General features: G+C 38.7%; 1 protein-coding gene across 1 annotated transcript; it reads left to right on the top strand.

Moving 5' to 3' along the window:
- The first annotated feature begins 311 nt into the window (after positions 1 to 311).
- On the top strand, positions 312 to 15,661 carry gas2b (growth arrest-specific 2b). The gene is made up of 7 exons (XM_084724159.1): positions 312 to 558; positions 1,651 to 1,760; positions 2,734 to 2,875; positions 5,370 to 5,433; positions 6,995 to 7,556; positions 7,639 to 7,746; positions 14,749 to 15,661. Exons 1-7 carry the CDS (start codon positions 336 to 338, stop codon positions 14,959 to 14,961), a joined length of 1,422 nt encoding a protein of 473 aa, XP_084580285.1. The 5' UTR covers positions 312 to 335; the 3' UTR covers positions 14,962 to 15,661.
- The last annotated feature ends 3,832 nt before the right edge of the window (positions 15,662 to 19,493 follow it).

The raw sequence follows: 19,493 nt of genomic DNA, 5'->3' as shown, positions 1-19,493 counted from the left end.
CACTCAGAGAAGCAGCTGTGTGCTGCAGTTTTATTGAGGTTGGGTGGTTAACCAGATGTACTGAACTAATCCATCCATGAAGACTTTTCTCTTGTAAAACCAAGAAATACTGTTTAGATTTCCACTTAATCTGAAGTGAACTCCCCCCTCTCCAGTTTTACAAGAGAAAAGACTTCAAAAATGAAGACTAGCTAGTTGGTTTGGCAAACGTATGTCTTCCTGAGCTTTTCTATTGTGCTATCCATACAGTGGATGACCCAGCCACTACAAAAGCACAAAAACCCTTCTTTTATTTGGTCCAACAGGGTCCATCAAAGACCGACCAGGACCGAAGCATGGACGGGGAAGTGGAAGCGATGGACACCAGCCTTGACGGTCCTCTGAGCCCGAGGCACATGACTGGGTTGGGGATGAATTGTCTTCTTAGTCAAAAGTACAGACACTCTGGACCTGGCCTCGCCAGTCCTCAGGAATACAACCAATGGCTGCCTTACCGCCACGACGCCAGCCTGCTGCCCATGAAAGAAGACCTGGCCTTCTGGCTCAACAAACTCATGGGTGAGAAAGTTTTCCTTCATCGATCCTCATGCTACAGTGTCTGGATATAAGACGTTAATTGAATGTAAAAGTCTGTAAAACTGAAAATCAACATGCCTTTTCTTTTACAAAACACCTAAACATAAACACAAAAAGAGATGTCAGTTTTAAACTTTATTCAAGATACTCATGACATCACTTCAGTTCATCGCAGTTATCTACAGATGAAAGACTCTCAGGAGTTCAAGTTTGGAACTGGGGCTTTTATTTTGAAGTACAGGTGAAAAAGCAGCCATCACTTTAAACATGGAGGCACATTAACCTACTTATTATCCCAAATCCTTGAAATACCTCTCAGTGAGGGGAACTGTGGCTGGGACTCCAGGGAAAGGGAAAACATAAAGGGTCTGCACGTCACAACCTGTCAGAGCGCGTGTGGAAAGTGACAAGACTCCAGCAGGATACGTTTCTGACTGATGCTACAAGGGGAAAACAATCCAAATTGTTTGTAGGTCAAAGAGGTTTTGAAACAGAGAGGTAATTTGGATGTGTTAATACTTTAACTGCCTCATTGTTTACTACTTCACAGCTTCTTTCAGATGAAACATTCCTGTGGTCACATTTGGTGTTTTGTAAATCCATAAATCAGTTGTTGTCTTCCTCTTCTGTGCAGATATCTGACTGCTGCAGTATGCATGTCATATCATGTGTATTTAGGAAAGTCACATATTTCTACATAAAGTTGAAGGTTCACCAGCTCATCTGCCAAGGTGTTACTGTTACTGAGAAGGATAAATATGCAACAAAATCAACAGTATGTGACAAGTTGCAAATCGGAGCAGGCTGAAATGTGGTAGTAATAGGGCTTGTTATTTTAATTCTTTATTTTAAAGATTTCTGGGAATTTGCTAATAAGTGATTTCACCTTTACTGAATGATTCAGGGAGACCCCTGGCACACAACAATCAGCAGCGCCTCTGCATTTTCACCTCATTTTTGTTTAAAACTCCTCTATATAAAGATTTGTGCATTTTTCTGTGAAAAATGATGTGTCTTCAGTGGTAACTACAATTTACCGTAGATAATTCAGTGCGTTTGTGTGTGTATCCTCAGGTGTGGACCTCACAGCAGACAGTCTGATGGAGAGGTTGGATAACGGCGTCCTTCTCTGTCAGCTGGCACAGCTGCTACAGGACAAGATGATCCACACCAACAACGGCAAGGTGCTGCAACAACACAAAGTCATGCACACATTCACACAGAGAGAACTTGTGCAATCACAAAAACACAAAATACCATGCAAGTGATTTTATTCCAGCACAAATGAAAGCAAACTAATTATCACCAATATACAAGTCTGTGCTTACTCATTTCAGAAGGGTTTTATTTTGCTGTGAACTTTGAAAACTGAAACAAGAGAGAAAAAAAAGACAAAAATGTATTGAAATTTAAGTTATTTGTCCTGTGATTGACAGAGTCAAGCTGTATGGGATGTCTTGTCTATTTACAAACAGGTGACACATTTTGAAATGTGAAACTCTTAATACCGTGATGAAGTAAAATAATCATTTTGAGTATGTATTTATAAATGAGATTTACCACGGCTGTAAGGTGCTGTTACTGTTAGCTGAGCTTTAAAATGCATCTTGAAAATACTTGAAAAGTGCTTGAATTTGACTTTGAAAAAGGTGTAGGAACCCTATATTACTCTGACTGTATGAATCTTTTCAAGTCATGATGATGATGGTGTCAGTTTTTTCTCTATAGTTTTACCAAATTTAAAAAAAGACCTGTTTTGGTCCAATAATATACAGTCTATAGAGGAAATGTTTCAATGGATGTCAGAGCAGGTTAAGCCTATAGAGATTTAATCCAGTAAAACCAGGTGAGATCTGAGGTTGGTGATGTCTGTGTCTGGTGGTGCATTCAGTTGTCGTCCATGTCTGTTCATGTTTTCAATTACTTAGCCTCACCTTGCATGAGATCACCTTTTGAAAAGATTGTTCCTGATTTGTTCTTCATATACGAGGAACATCTGGTACGTGGGCGACCAAGAGGAATCCTCTTCTGTCTAATCACCATTAACTATCACTGTATTCATATTTAAACACACTGTAATCTTAAGATCACATGGATTGTTTGTCATTACAGAACTAATATCGATATTAATCTATTAATTAATCTTGTGCATCACAGCCCTTCGTAAGAAGAGTGATTCACTGGCGAGCCGATGCAACTTCTGGATCGTTTTTTGCCCGAGACAACACTGCCAACTTCCTGTACTGGTGTCGAAAGACCGGCGTTGACGAGGCTTACCTTTTCGAGTCAGAGGATTTGGGTGAGTTAAGACCGGAGATTGTGCCTGACATCATGGAGTGAAGAAGCTCTGACCTTTTCTTCCCTTTCTTTTACCAGTAAAGACCTAAAGTGAATCATGTCGCGCAGGACATGTAGGACCTAAGTGATTAAATTAAAATCTGTAGACTTTCATCTTATTGAGGCAGAAATAATAAAACAAGTCACAACAACTGTCTGTGTGCCATCAAGTGTAGTGTCTGTGTGAGAATATCGTGTCCCTTATATTTATTTTTCAGACTTTCCGTTCCTCCTCAGTCTCGGTCTGTATAAATGTGACAGACTCATCATAACGTGGATCATTTGTCAAAAGATCTTAGGATGTGCATCATGTTACTTACACAAAATAAAATAAAACACTTTTTTGCTCGCTTCAGCTGTTACTTTTAAATTATATTATTTCTATGCAGCCGTTTTTTAACATGATCCACAATTTTTTTAACCTCTAAAAATTAACTTGTTGCATTTTCAAGTGAATGCAAATCCAATGCAAAAAATTAAATGAAAAATGCCTTTTTAACCCTTTTAGATCAGATACCCAGGCGTATAGTGCACCTGTTTAACAATATTTGCAAAAGAAATAAGAAAAAAATAAACAAAACAAAACTCTATTTCTTTGTATTATTATATTAAAATCCAATCATGGTTTCTTCCTGTAAAACAAGACATGACGTGTGCTTATGTTGAACCAACAATTTCAACCCATAACATTGTGATATCAACCCATCAATCAATCATTCAGTCTTTCAATATTAGCGACACAGAGCTAAGATACAGTAGTGTAACAGTTTAACTAGGAGGTGGACCCAAATGCAGACAACCAGAAGGCAGGGGGGAGAGTTCAAAAGATATTTAATAACTGCAGACCAAAAACAAAACTTACATGAGTGATGAGGGAGAATCCAAAAACAGGCAGGGAGAAAAAAAAACAAGAAATCCATGAGTCAAAAACACAAAGAAACACTGACCAACACGGAGACGAGACGAGAGAATGAACCAACAAAGGAAAAAGGACAAGACACGGGATTAAATACACTAGGAAGGGGAAGGAAAACAAGACACAGGTGAGGGCAGTCAGAGACAGGTGAAAATAATTAGTGATCACAAAGGGCGGGAAAACAGACAAAGAAAGGAAGTAAAAACAGAACACACGAAGGAGGACCAGAAAACTACCAAAATAAAACAGGAAATAACAAGCAGAATCCCAAACCATGACAAGTAGTTAGCTAGCTAAGAACAGCATGGTACATCAGAGTATCAAATCAAAGTCCCACCAATGTTATCTCCAATTATCTTGACATTCATCTACTTTTAACTTAATTAAACTTGCCTACTGCGAAATAATGAGTACGCTACACTGTAAAAAATAAAATATATGTTTAAACTTAAAATTCAAAGTTGACTGAATTAGAAAAAGTTAGAAAAAGTTGAGGTATGTTTGTAATGATTCAGAACAAATAAGCTTTTTTTTTTCTTTGAATGAAAGTTCACAACTCAAAATACTGGTTTTATATATACAAAAGAAAAAAAATAAAATACGGAAAATTGTCAAGATGAGTCACGACTGTCACACCAATCGTGACTCAGTGAATGTGATGATTAGGTTTCAGACTCCCTGTGCCATTTCTCACTGACACCTTCTGTATGTATGATGCTCTGTGTTCCTGAGGTGAAGACGACCTGCTGTCAACATGCTAACGTGGTTCTTCTGTATCATTAAATGTACTCTTCTCTATGCACTTTCAACTCGGGCATGTCCACGCAGGGCGGCTGATGCGTGAGAGTGATAATGTGCAGGTTAATCCCCAACAACAATAAGTTCCCCCTCCTGCAGGCAGACTAACCTACTTCACTTTACTAATTGAGTGAACGTCCTGTACTTTGACAGGTTTCAGTTTACTGCCTCAGTGACATGAAGGCACACGTGATTCTTTTTCTTCTTTTCTCTCATCTCCTTTTCTTGCTGCAGCCATGATGTAATAGTGGATCTCAAATACAGGTGAATGACAATAAAATACCTTTATTGATAGTGACAGTCTCATTTTTTGTTTTGTAGCTGTAAATATACTTATGCATGCTCAAACAATTGTCATCTTGAATGAATCAATGAATGAATGACAAAAAATAAATTCTGGTGCAAACAGTGCACCGATCCCCTGTTTTTAATGCACAGATAGTGGACTGGAGGAAAGAGGCTGACTTGTTGATGAACCTTTCATACCCTTATGCCCTCAGCTCAGGGCCCACAGGAATTCCTGTTCAGCTTCAAAGATAGAGACTCACAATAGAGACAGAGTACCTCCTGAAATGTGTCCTCTCTGTTCAGACCGCTGCTCCTGTTTTCTTTTGACACAGACACAAGTTTATCTGCGGATACATCTTTCCTTTCAGATGAGTGACTCTTTTTTTTTTTTTTTTTTTTTAATTTCTACCCCTCCACCCTGTTTGTTTGTGCTCCATACATGTGATGTGTGAAGTCCTCCACAAACAGCCTCGGGAGGTGTGCCTGTGCCTGATGGAGCTGGGACGGATTGCAGCCAGGTAACTAGAAAAAAAGGAGAGAAGAAAAAGACAAAATACTTTTTAAATGGCCAAAGATGCAACGTGCTTAAACAATTTAAGTAATACAGAACAGTAAAGGAGCAGTTTTCTTCTCCAGTGGTTCTCAACATTTTATTTCTGCATTTATGCCCCCTACAGCCCACTACAAAGTAAATCAAGTAACCCTTCACTGATATCACTCATTGTGTTCATTTGATTTAAAATTATTTTAAACTGGATGCTGTTCAGCATTGTTAATTATAAATCTTTGAACTGTCAATGTTTAGGTCACTTCAGTGTCAGCTAACTATTTCAGCTGTTTATTCACTAATGTTATGGTTAGCTACCTATTTCAGTTTTGTTACTGTTGGCTAACTGTTTCAACATTTTATTCCGTGGCGTTATGTACTGTAAAGGATGGTCCTGCATCACCCTGTCAGCTTTTATTTCACAATAATGACCTGCTAACTTTGCATTATCCTGCTAATTTCTTGGTTACTTACCAAAATTAATCAATAAATTACAATAAAATACTGTTTTAAAAAGGATTTCGTTGATTTAAAAATGATTTTATTGCTCCTCCAGAATCTATGATCATAACCGTGTCCATAGCAACAACCTGTTCTTCATAGCAACAATCTATTATACATAGCAACAGTCTGCTATAAAGAAATGACAGATCATACTTCAATTGACCAATCAGAATCGAGTGTTTCACAAAATCGTGTAATAATGTTAGATAACTACTCCAACTGTTTATTCATTAATGTTAGCTTAAGCAAACTATTTCAACTGTTTTAGGAAGGCATGGCCAATAATAGCTAAATATTTCAGTTTATCCATCACTAGCTGTCTATTTCAAAAATGTATCCATTGATTTAAGTGTTTTATTTTGTCCACTTGTCCATTTTTTTCCATTTCTTTTTTAAAAAGATACCCACTCTCCCTGCAGTTGTTCGTTTAGTGACTGACCTGTCCACTGTGCCAAATTGGCGGGAGTTTGCCCTTAACTTATTTTTCTGGCCTCACACTGAATGACATTTCAAGCAGTTTAACTGGTGGAGACACATTTCCATGTCATGTCAGAATAAAATAATCAGTTTTACCTCAGTTGGTGCATGCCCCCATCCCCCTACTCATTAGATTTAGGCTGATCATAAACTCTGTCTACAGTGTTGTTATGGCTGTTCTGAGGTTATTATTATTATTTTTTAAACTATTATAACTTTTTATCCATTATTTATTCACTAGGTTTAGCTTTCAGCTGTTTATACATTACTTTCAGGTAGCGAGCAATATTTTCACCACATATCCTTTAATTTTATTATTTCAACTATTTATTCATATTTTATCTCACTGTTTCAACTTCTCTGCTCATGTCCAAAGTTTTCACTAATCAATTACAGAAGACTCAAGATATGAATATATTTTTGTTTTTCTTTTATTTTGAGCTCCACAGTCTTTCCACATGCCCCCTGGTAAACGGGGTTCTCTACTGTGTGATTTAGTGTTGTTTTATCCTCACAATTGCTGATATATTTTTGTTAAACCTTCCTTTCAGGTACGGAGTAGAGCCTCCAGGGTTGGTGAAGTTGGACAGAGAAATAGAGAGGGAGGAGGCGGAGTGCTTATCTCCATCATCCCGTCTGCCCTTCTCCTTTTTTCCTCCTACATCATTGTATTCACCACCACAATCATCCCTGCCCCCAGCCCCTTCTCCTCCTCCACCTCCACCTGCGCCCGTCACTCCAAGCGCAACCTGTCTGTCTGAAACACTCGCCGCCGTGCTCGCCTCTGATCTTCCATCAGCCACAACAAACCCAGTACCTACATGTTTATCCCCTCCTCAGTCCTCTAACCCCTGTACAACCACCGCCTCAACACAAACACCTTTGTTCTCTTCGTCCTGCACCACCAGCACATCTGCTTCGACTCCACCTTCACCGCCCTCACCAGGCCAAACCCTGGAATCCACTGCCAAAGTCTCCTCCACCACGATAAACAACCACACTCCCACAGCTACACGTCCCATCACCTCCCCACCTGCAGCTCTGACTCCTCGCTCCTCAAACAAATCCACAAGCCGGAGGAGCGCAGGCACCAACAACATTTTGGATGATATTGTACGTATTTGACCTCTTGTTTGAGCCAGCAGATGTTAAACTGTATATTTGTACTTGATTCTCTCTGTCTAACCTGTTTCAGGTGAGAAACATTATTGAAAACCCCCCCTGCCGCTGTCCTACCAGGTTTGTTGTGGAGAAACAACCTAAAGGTTGCTACCGTGTTGGCGATAAAGTTCTGTATATACGGGTAAGTATGTTCAAGTTAAACTCTGTCTACTAGAAACTCCTGAGAATTTTCAGCATTTCGAGATGCACTGTATGTGGCCCAGAGTACATATTTTTATCAAGACAAGGAGGCACTGTTAGTGAATGTACATGTCCCAAAATCTCTAAATATTGACACTGGGAGTATCTGCAGAATGTGCATATTTGATTTATTTTACTCATAGCAACTAAAACATGATTAAACTTTGTTATGGTTATGTTTAGGCACTCAGTAGGCAGTATTGGTTGTTAATCTTGGTTACATATTGAAAAAGTCCAGAGTTGAAGCATAAGACAAGGCGTGTTTACCTATTTTCTATTAACATTCAACTGAAAACTACAGTCCAGTACAATCCTTCTTTTACCTAAATCTACCCACACTCGGGACTCAGGATGTGAACCATGTTCTCCTGTGTCAAAATCCTACATGTTGCATGTTCGTCATCCGCCCTCACCTCCTCCGTACTGTGCAAAATATATGTGAAAATATCTGTAAATATATGTAAATAATAAATGTAGCACCTCCTACACTTGAATAAACACTGCCAGTGAATATAGTCCAGGGAGCAACTATGTTACACATCAAAATATACAAACTAGTGTGGGCTATAACTGTATATTAGAAGACACAGTTGGTTCACATCCACCTCATCCACTAGCTTGATGATAATACTGCTGATATGTTGTTTTATTGGGTATTAATGTAGTAAAATAAATAAATGAACCCCACAGTTATGTAAATTTAGATACATCAATGTGAAATCAGATGTGTAGAATTATAACTTGATTGCCTGATACCATGACTTGTACATTATAATTAAGCAGAAGCGTCATAGATGCTACAACCCATAATAAGATGTGAGGTGCGAAGGCCTCCAGGTTTTTAATCAACAGCTGAGTCAGCAACAAGTGCAGCGTGTCAGAGCGACTGATTTGCAATCACTTGGGATGGAGACGTAGGTGCCTTTCAGCCTCCCGCAGTCGTGCACCACCCGTGTGCGTCTGTACAAAGGCTCGAGGAATGGCCTTCTGGGAGGCAGGGTTGCTTGGCAACCAATGGCCAGGATAAGACTGGGCTGACAATGATTTTTATTCAGTACATAGACCTTCAGCGAAGAGTTCAAACCTGAAGGAAAAACAAACACGTCTCTTTCAGGACGATTTTGCACAGATATGACTGTGGTGTGTAGTTCAAATGGCAGCCCACTCGGGAGTCCAAGCGCACATATGTGGGGAGGAGATTTGAATATAAGAAAGAGCTTTCATTTCACAACCATCCATCCATACAAAGAGAAAAAAAATAACAGCTTCAGTGTAGGTTTAGTGCACAGTGCAGTTGCTCAGTAATGCCATAAATTTAAAATTAGTCTTTTTCAAAACTTTTTATTTGAACATTGTTAACATTATAAGATCAGTAAGCAAAAAACAGATAAATGAAGAACAGAAAATAAAACTAACAAGTTGGAATGATCACTAAACCAAGGTAAACTGGCCAAATTTACAACAAAATATTGCATGAAACATACAATATTTATGACTGAGCTGTTGCATTGGTTAAATAAACATGTAATTTTCCCCACAGTTTTTCTCTCAATTCTTTTTGTGGTCATCTGGAGTAGGTAATCTGAGGTAATCAGGGTAAATGTTTAACAATCCTGACAAAAAGACCTGTGGTCAGGCATTTTTTTTGTAATGACCTTCTCACTTGTAACCAGTAGGATCTTTAGAAGGTAAGTGTTTATCCAGCCTGTCAGTAGTGTCCCCAAGACAGACGGATGGAAATGTTGCACTGACACTAAAACGCAGCATGTTGCACCAACTGGTCTTAACTGCATCTGGTCTTAACTGTTAAGTCAGACCATTCTTTATAATAGAATTTACATTGTTTGCACCAACCAGACTTAAGCCTAGTCTCAACAGTGCCTGGTGTTAGTGATGCATGTTTATGTGAATACACAAGACTGCATGCATTGTTAGGATACATTGTCAATAATAATAATAATAATAAATAATAATAATAATAATATTTTGCTTTTTACTGGTTTGTAGCTAATCATTTCTAATTTGTGGCAATGTTATGAAGAATCAAAGATAGAGAAAAGATTATTTAATGTCACGTTTAGGTAAGAAAATCACTAGAGCTGTACAGCCAGCACAAGAAAATAATAACCAATAAGAAGCAATCGATTTGGAGAGGGATGGTGGAGGACATCAATGGTTGTTCAGAGTAAATAGATGGGCAACTGTTACTGAGCTCACTGTCTGTTTCAACTAACTTCACCACTAGTAATTGCAGTATCCCCATACTCCCTTAAAACATCATGCATTTCTGGAGCTGTTCTTAATTAGTCAGCAAAAGTTATATATAATTAACTTATTTAAATCTTTGTGTTAAAAAAATATTCCGTGTCTCTTTATACCAGCAGGTTAGCTACTCTGTTACAATAAATTACATAAATTAATGTTCATTAGTGGCACATAAAATTCAGCTGGACAGATCAGTGCAGTGCACATGGTTGCACACTGGTACTTCTCACTGATTATAATTAATTAAACGTCCACGCAGTTCTGCTGAATAATAGATCTCTTTGAGCGTTTACGGCACATAGTAGAAGATATGCAATACTAGAGGCTGTATATTTGTTTTAATTGCTAACCTGGTCTTAACAGAAAGAAGGCTTAAGTCAATATGGTTCAACTGGTGTAACTTTAAGGTTTAACTTAGAATGCCAAGATGTGACCAACTTAACTTATGACCAGATCCAAGTCCTCTTGGTGCAACTGACCGATTTTCAAGAGGATTTTTGCCACTTTCTTCCAAACGCCATATCACTGGGAATAACTGAAAGATCTGAGCTAAAGGGGTCTCTGTTAAATTCTTAAAACAGATACATCTTCGACCTAAACCACTGTTACACAGATGTGTACCACAGTTTTGGTGACTAATTGGTCACTAGTTGAAGCCTATTTAATGCTTTGTTAATCGTATTGACCCACCACTCTCTGCACTGGTTGTCAAATGTCTGTCAGCGGTGGTTTGCTTACTACAGAGTTACAGCAACATTTCGACTGACTGGCTGACAGACGACATACTTTTTACTACCCATTTAGAAAGTAATGCTCCCTTTCAAGTCACAGAACACCTGTTTCTCCACAGCAGACCTGTCAATAACACAAGGGCGCGTTTCAACAGCACATCAAAGAAAGGCAATAAAGTCGCGATAACCCAAGCATGTTATTAAGTTTATGTTCAGGTCAAGCAGAACATCTTTCATGAAATGTACAGAAAAGAGGAAAATCAACCTTTATCTATTTTATATTTCAATATTTCAAGGATCTGTTTTTCTACGTTCTCTTGACTGTTGACCTTTCGTGCCCGCCTCCTCTGTGCGGCTTTGCAGCTTCAATGTTTCACCATAACTCTGTCGGTTTCAAGCTATAATTACAAGTTTGTAGCTGATTCTTGCGCTGCTCCCCTTCCCTTTTCTCCTGCCAAGCAAACACACCTCGTCTGTGTGAATAGAGCGCCGCAGCTCATCGACCCTGACTCCATCCATTACCTTGAAGCTCACAGCTGCCTACACGTGTGCAGGGAAACACACCATAATCCTCAATTACCATATACCATGATAACCCCTGTGCAGCTCCTAGGAGAGCGTGCCATTCTCTGTGTACAGACCTTTTTAAAGAGCAGATACTATTGATTACCCAGACACAGTCATTAGCGAGGGGTTTAATCAGACAGCTTGTTAATGAGCGGCTGAGCATGACTGCCCCTGCTCACATGTAAACTTTATACCCCACCGCCCCACTCCCCCCCCGTCCCGCCGTCTCTATTCCCTCTGGAGGCTATTCAATCACGCTGGCCCTGGAGTGCTCTGCCATTCTTTGGTGTTAAAAAAGAGAAAGGCTTTTCTTTCTTCTCTGCACCCAATTAGGCTCTCCTTCAGCTTTGTCGCAGGGACACTGTCTGACTGTGTCAGTGGAAGGAAAAGACATTCAAATACCTCACAATATCATGCACCATCAATTCTCTGTTCATGCTCTCTACATAAGAGATAAACCTAAAGTGACATGCAAACATCTTGTTTTGAATTCTAGTTTTATCTGAGCCAAATCGGGACCAAAATGAGGATGATGAATTTTTTTTATGCCTTGAGTCTTGCATTTTGGCAAACGACCTCTTCATCATTCTCCAATCTCAAGAGTCCTTGAGCAAGACATTGACACACATAGAGGCTCCAGGGTCTTTGTTCTGTGCATGACCCTGACCTTTGACTTTACAGTGGAGGAGGGAAAAGGAGGAAAATGTCCTAAATGACAGCTCATGTTATTTTAATTGTCTGTGAAAAATCTTTTGCAAATTATGAACAAAACCATGCTAGCAGCTTGGTTACACACAGTGGAGCTTTGAGCAAAATGCTAACACCAGCAAGCCACAGTATCACCACAGTGGTAATGCTAATATGCTGATGCTAAACAGGTATAATGTTTAGCATGTAGCATGTAAAACCACAACTATGTGCTAAAAAGACAAGTTGAGGGATCACCAAAGTCATTAAGGTACATCGTCTGGGAACCATGAATGTCTGCGCCAAAGTTTTTGTCCATCCATCCAATAGTTGTTGAGTCATTTCACTAAAAATCGAAAATATCAACCTCATGGTGATACTAGATATACACCGAGGGGATCACCAAAGACATTAAGCTTCATCCTCTGGGGCCAATAAATGTTTCTACATTTTGTGGCAGTTATTCCCAATAGTTGTTTCTCTTCATTTGAGATAAGTCAGCTTGATTTTATTCATACAGCCCAAAATCAAAAACAAATAAACAAACATGACAAAAACAAGATAATCTATCATTGCTGAGTTAATTGATTGTCTACAGGCCTTAGAAAGATGGACGAGGCATCTCTACTTCCTCAACTTGCACTGGTGATGTGAATCGTCTGTGTAATCTCGTTGAGATTAAGATCTCTTTTACAACACCAACCTGGACAGAGATATAAGACACACATGTGCCTGCAGCAGCCCATACAGTGTAATGCTGCTTAGTTTGTGTCCTTACTGTAAATTTTCAAGGACTGACTGTTCCCAAAAAAACAACATCAAAAGCAGTGGATGTGGCTAAAGCCTGCCTCCTACTGGCCGGTGTGTGAATGACTCCTCCTTCCCCAGTACATTCATGCATCTTTCAGCAGGAAAGGAGAGAGGGAATCAATGGAGCTGCCAGGGAGAACACAGGGGAATCCAGACGGTAGTTTATGGGCTGCAGACGTAGCACACTTTGTATGGAGACCTGGAGGGGGGGAGGGGGGCGTTGTAGAGACAGGAATAAATAGTCTGCCTGACAAACTGGGCTTGTGTTGAATATTACAGTACAGAAAAATGTAACAGTACAGTAACTACAGAATGTTTTGCATTTACTAATCCATTTGGCATATTGGTGGACAAAATACTGTATGTCCCTGTTTTTGAATAGTTCTGATGTCAGTTAATATTGTAACTTAATTTAATCAGGTAACAGAGACATTCATAGTGAAACAACTTCACAACCAGACACAACATACAGTATATTAAAACATTGAGTTTTATAGAAAAAAAACATAAACGTAAGATAAAAATGTTTAAAAGCTCTCACTTTATAAAACAATCAGATAACCCTCAGGTAAAAGTCATATAAGATCTTATTATATGTTAAAAATCAGAAAAACCTCAGAAATTTTAAGAACTTGAATTTCATAGAACAATCAGATAAACCTCAGCTTTAAAAGGTCTAATTTTATAAAACAGATAAATGTCCGATAAACGATTTAAAAATCTCCAGTTTTCTAGCCGTGTAAAGAGAATCAAGCAACTTAATTAAAAAGATGATGAAGAGGGTAAATACTGGCCAAAAGTAATTTATATACTGTATAATGTATCTGATATTAATCCTGGATTTCTTTATATATTATTTCTTTAGAAAATCAACTTGACTGAATTTTTGAGAATGAGGATCAGTCAGAATTACATTCCCTCCACGTCTGACAGGAAAGTGGTTTATTCAGGATGTCAGACTTGACCCCTGTCAACCTCAACATTTTAATCTGCAGGATGACAGCTGAGACGGACCACATCGCCTGGGCTTTCCTCTACTGCTGCCTGCCCGCGCGCGCGTGTCCCTGCTTGTACCATTGATTTTTCATCCCATACACATGACACACACGCACACCTCGCCACATAAAAAGAGTGGATCTGCTTGTATTATCACATTCTTAATGGCTCCATAATGAAGGGTTTATTGGCGATAAGGCTAGAGGGGGGTGGGCCGCTGCCGACAGGACAACGGATGGCTTTGCAAGGCCTCCTGGGAATGTTAATGTCTGCAGGGAGTTGAGGAGGGTCTGCGCTGAACTCATCTCAATTTCTCCTTTCATTTTTTTTTCCAGGCTTTGTATTGTGGCTGTAGTTGCCATGGCAGCAGTTGGTTTTTCAGCTGTAAGGACGGCTGTCTGTGAAGGATGTGTTGATTCAGATACAACTGACCTCTCTACAGCTACTGCTAACACATAGACTGGCTATACAGTCGTCATTTTATTTAAAAATCCTGTTTTTTAGGTGGTGTGTGTTGCAGATCTGTGGGTGTGTGTGTGTGTGTGTGCCTTTGTGCATCACTGGATGTGTGTGTGTATGCATGTTCATATGTGGATTAGTCCTGCATGTGTGCTCAGCTGGTGCCACGAGGTGTTGTTTCATTTGGTTTAATGAGATTTTGACAAAGCTATCCGAGAGATCATTTGCCTTTCATAGCCAGAGCTACACATGCATGAGAAGCTTGTAAATATTAGATTTGTGTGTATGTGTGTGTGTGTGCATGTGTGTGTGTACATATAATGTGTTCATATAATTGAGAATTCATAAACATCCTGGCAGAAAATACATGCACTCCTTATTTCCCAGCATTCCCTCTTTGACTGTGCTGTGTGGTGTCACCTTTGCAGATGCTGAATGAACGTCATGTGATGGTGCGTGTAGGTGGAGGCTGGGAGACCTTCATCAGTTACATGCAGAAACACGACCCCTGCAGAGGAGGAGGAGGACCGGGTGGTAGATCTGAGGTCAGGGTCTGCAGGGACAAAGCGAAACCGCCCAGTTTGAACATCTCACCTGACAGCTACATGGTGGTCGGTGCCCATTACAGAGGAAAGAAGTAGACTCTCAAAGTGCTCACTTTTGCTTTTGGCTGTGGGTGGCAGCAGTGAACATTTCACTTAATCAGAACAAAGTGTACATGGTTAAAAGGACAGTTCACCCCAAAATCCAAAATACATATTTTCCTTCTACCTGTAGTGCTATTTATCTCTTTCGATTATTTCATGAGAGTTTTGGAGATATCAGCTGTAGAGATGTCTGCCTTCGCTTGAGTATAATGGAACTAGGTGGCACTCGGCTTGTGGTGCTCAAAGCTCAAAAGAATACATTTGAAAAACTCAATAACAATGTCTCTTTCCAGAAATCGTGACCTAGTTACTCATGATAATCCACAGACCTTGCTGTGAGCAGTTTCATGTATGAACTATTTTCTTTCTGAACTACACACGCCGACCGTATCACTGCCCAGAATGAAACGTGCATCTACTCATGGACAAGAGGCTCATGCTCGTGACAGCATGGGATGTAAACATTTACGGCGTCCAGTTTGCAAACCTTTACGGTTGGGTGGGATAAGGCAAGTCAGCACACAGACTTGAAACGGGGACCAGAAAGTTTGTTTCCTTCTGATTGTTGAGTTTAAGTGATTGAAATTTATGACATTGTGCTGCCATGCTGCGATGGTGTTTGCAAGAACAGCATGCATACCATGCTCCATGCTTGTGGAAAGAGACACACTCTATAGCTTAAGTATTTGTTTTTTGGGGGGATTTTTTTTGGTGCTTTGAGCACCACAAGCTGAGTGCCATCTCGCTCCATTATATTCAAGAGAAGAAAGACATCTCAACTCACACCAAAACAGTCTAGGTGAATAAGGCCAGGGAAAACACTGGTGTTTGTGATTTTGGGGTGAACTGTCCCTTTAATGATTTCACATATGGCTCAAATCCCTTTTGCCTCAAGTTTGAGAGGAAATCCAACTTTTCTGGACAGGTTTCTTAGGTGACTATTATCTGTATGAATCATCCAACTTACTGTTACAATGTTGAAGTGAACCTACGTGACTGTATGTTTGCAGCGATCAGTCAGCTCGCTGAAAATTAACTGGCAACAGCTCAACTGATTCATCATCTCAGTCACTTTTTAAGAAAAACGGCCAAACATTTGGTGGTTCCAGCTTTTGCAACGTGAGGATTTGCTGATTTTTTGTCATACGTGGTAGTGAACTTAATATATTTGGCTTTTAGAGTCTCGATTGATTAAAATTAATGTGCAGATCAATCAATGATAAAAATAATTGCAGCACTTGTTATGTTCTGTATATCATAACTCTCATACATCATCAAATGTCCTTTCAGGGAAGGTTTTGTGTAGTACTGTATGCAGTAATGTGATTGGAGTTAAGTTATACCTTTTTATTGTTGTAGTTTAGTTAGTGAACATACAGCTTTGTGTTTATCATGTAGTTTGAATTTATATGTTTTAACTTTTGTATTTTGAATGCCTACAGTAAGTTCTAGCAGCAGTTTGAGTAGTACAGTAGTTTTAAAGATCTATGCATACTGACCTTTGATGTATGGAATTATTTTTAGTATTTTTCTTAATTTACTGGACCAAAACTTTTCTGTTCAGAATAAACAATGTTATAAATAATGTCTGAATGCTGTTTGTCTTAAAGATAGAAAAGAGAAAAACAGTCGCTTGCACAGTCTAAACTACAGCTTGTATCATAATTGGTCTTTTTTAATGTAAAAAAACATCTTGTTGCTGCAGCTTTTTTTTTTTTTAACCTGTGTCGGACCACAGTGATCTTTTCTATATGCACGCCTCCGCTCAGTCTGCATATGGTCGATACTCTTATTGAATGCTTTTAAATTCAAAGTTAAGACTCAGAGGCAGATTCCATAGGGTGTCATTGTTTTTGTAGCTTACCTGGCTGCACAACTGACTCATAGAAACTTTTCTTTTTGACTCATACAAAGTTCTGTTTTATTGCAGATTTCGTAGCTTATTAATTTGATTTTGTCATCCTTTGTGTGTCTATCTGTAACTTTGTGTTTGTGCTGCTGACTGTCTTGGCCAGGTCTCCCTTGAAAAAGAGATTCTTAATCTCAATAGGATTCAGGTGGTTAAATAAAGGTCAAATAACCTAAAATAAATACATTTATTTAATATTCTGTATAATATGGTGAACGTAAAAAACCCTTGTTTCTTATTTACTTTGACATTATTGGCTTGTAGCAGAGAGATTTGATCACCTCAGCCTTAAAAAGGTAGGACGCAAAGCATCAAGTCCTCCCTCTAGATGGCACCATGTCCTAAGTGACAAAAGGCCAAAGCCTCGCCTCCATGCTTGTTTGGGGGAGGAGGAGGGTGCTGTCGACACTGCTGATGATCGTGTCTCACCTCTCATGAACAGTCATCTCTTAGCTGGACTGGAAATCTGTTTTTAGTCTTCGTAAACTACCTCATGCCCACAGATGCAACTGTTCAAAACACACTGCTGCCTCATCAGAATGATCTGAAGAGTCACTTAGTGCATTTCTTCAAATTAAAACTACTTTAAAGATGCATTAATGGAGAATATTCTCAGACAAGAGTGTAACTTTTGAGACCAAATCTGTAGCATTCAAATACAAACACAGTCACAACACATTAGTAATTACATATTTTATTTCAGTAAAATAAATTAATTAAAAATGGACACAAGTTTTAATATATTGAAAGAAACTAACTGTAATGAGATCATGCAAGACTGTAATGTCTTTTTAGTCCCCACATAACATCTGCAGTGGATTGTACCAGTATAAATGACTTGTAGAAAATAATAGCTGTGCTACTGAAACAGGTGCCACGCTAAACGGCGGCGTTTTCACAGGGCATCTCTCATCGCACAGAGTACATTTCTAAGTTCCTCATGAAACACACTTGAGAGGTTTTTTTTTCTTTTTTTTAAACAATGATTTCAAATACATTGTTACACTGTGCTGACCTCATTCGTTCTCTAAAGTACATTAGTCTTAATGTTTTTGTAAATTTTGCTACTGTGTGCTACTGTTGAAACTGAATCCAATCAATGACAAAATCTTAAAATTTTAAAATACAGACATAGTTGTGTGTTGGTGTTCTTGAAATTTACTACTTGAGATATGGGGGCGTAAATGTGCTTTTAAGTTTTTGCTTGTAATACTTTTTTTTTTTTTTTTTTGAGAAAGTCGGTGGCACATCAGTACTGTAAAAGTCAGATTATCCCACCTATAATACACAAAAAACTTGAAAGAGTTGTGTGCAATTGTGCTTCAGTCCTAACAACACATTATACTTGCACCATGTACTTATACATTACAGTTTACAGTAATACTTATATTACTGTGTAACAGTTTGGGTGTGAACTCAAAACTTTATAAAAACCAAAACACCAAACAGCATTCTGTGAGTCGCAGGACATCGGAGATACACTGATAAATTTATCAGTGTCATGACCATAGATATAAATGTTTTTATATTTATGGTATGTCCTTGTTTCTGGCATAAATATTTTCACAATAAGAGCCTAGACCGACTGACCCTAAACACACGACATGGTTATAAACCCAAACTCTTTGTAAGACACAACAGGGTGCTTATTACATGCTCTGATCATCTTTTTGCTCCCATATGTGGCCTTGCAAACATATAATGTATAACTCCACCTGCTCACACTTCAGGTTCACAGACTTTTTATGAGACCCAGCAAAGTGCAAAGATTCAACAAGACACTGAAGATACAGTTTTCAATCATGCCTCTGTTAATTTCCTCGACTTCTGAAAAGTGGTATAGCCTCATGAGGAGGTTTAATGGTGATGGTGAGAGGACTGAACATCACACACAGTGTTGTCAATACACGTTATAACACTTTTTTTTTTTTCCTAAGAAAGTTATTTGACATAGCTGATAGAATATCTCATGACTCATCTCCAGCTATCAACATTTATAAAAACTTCACACATGGCTGTAATATTCTCAGATCATGACGTTGAAGTGAGGTCGAAAAATTAAAAAAAAAAGTTTGTTGTAATGACTGGGGAAAAAAAAGTATTTGTATAAAAGAAAACTGGCTGCTGTATTATCATCCACAAGTGTGACCAAGAGACTTGATTCTCCTTTTTCACCGGACAAACTGTAGTCTTACCTCCTGCATGCTGTTTTAAAACCTTTCATGATGCCCTGTACCATGTTAAATACTATTGAGAGTATAATTAGTACACAAAAATTGGTGCATTTTCAGATTTGTACAAATGACACACAATTCAAGGTGTGTACCACACATCAATCTAACTCTCAAATTGAAATGGTGCTTCCAATTTTAAATCATAAATGTTTTTTTTCCCAATAATTTATTTAAGGATGCACTATATTGCATTTTTGCCAATGTCTGATTTGCCATTATTTTCCAGCTCATTCTGGCTGCCTGTCAATGCCAATACCGTTATACGCACACATATTTTTTTCCACCAAATTTCAGAGAAGTTTTTCCTGCAGTGACATGAACATATTATTATATCTACTCTTATTGGGTGACATAAAATACAATGCTTTTCAGAATGTACACAT

This window comes from Lutjanus erythropterus, chromosome 1 (genome assembly GCF_056507025.1).
Source record: "Lutjanus erythropterus isolate fLutEry1 chromosome 1, fLutEry1.hap2, whole genome shotgun sequence".
Lineage (NCBI taxonomy): Eukaryota > Metazoa > Chordata > Actinopteri > Lutjaniformes > Lutjanidae > Lutjanus > Lutjanus erythropterus.
Note: the sequence above shows the minus strand (reverse complement) of the source record. Positions and strands in the feature narration are given on the sequence as shown.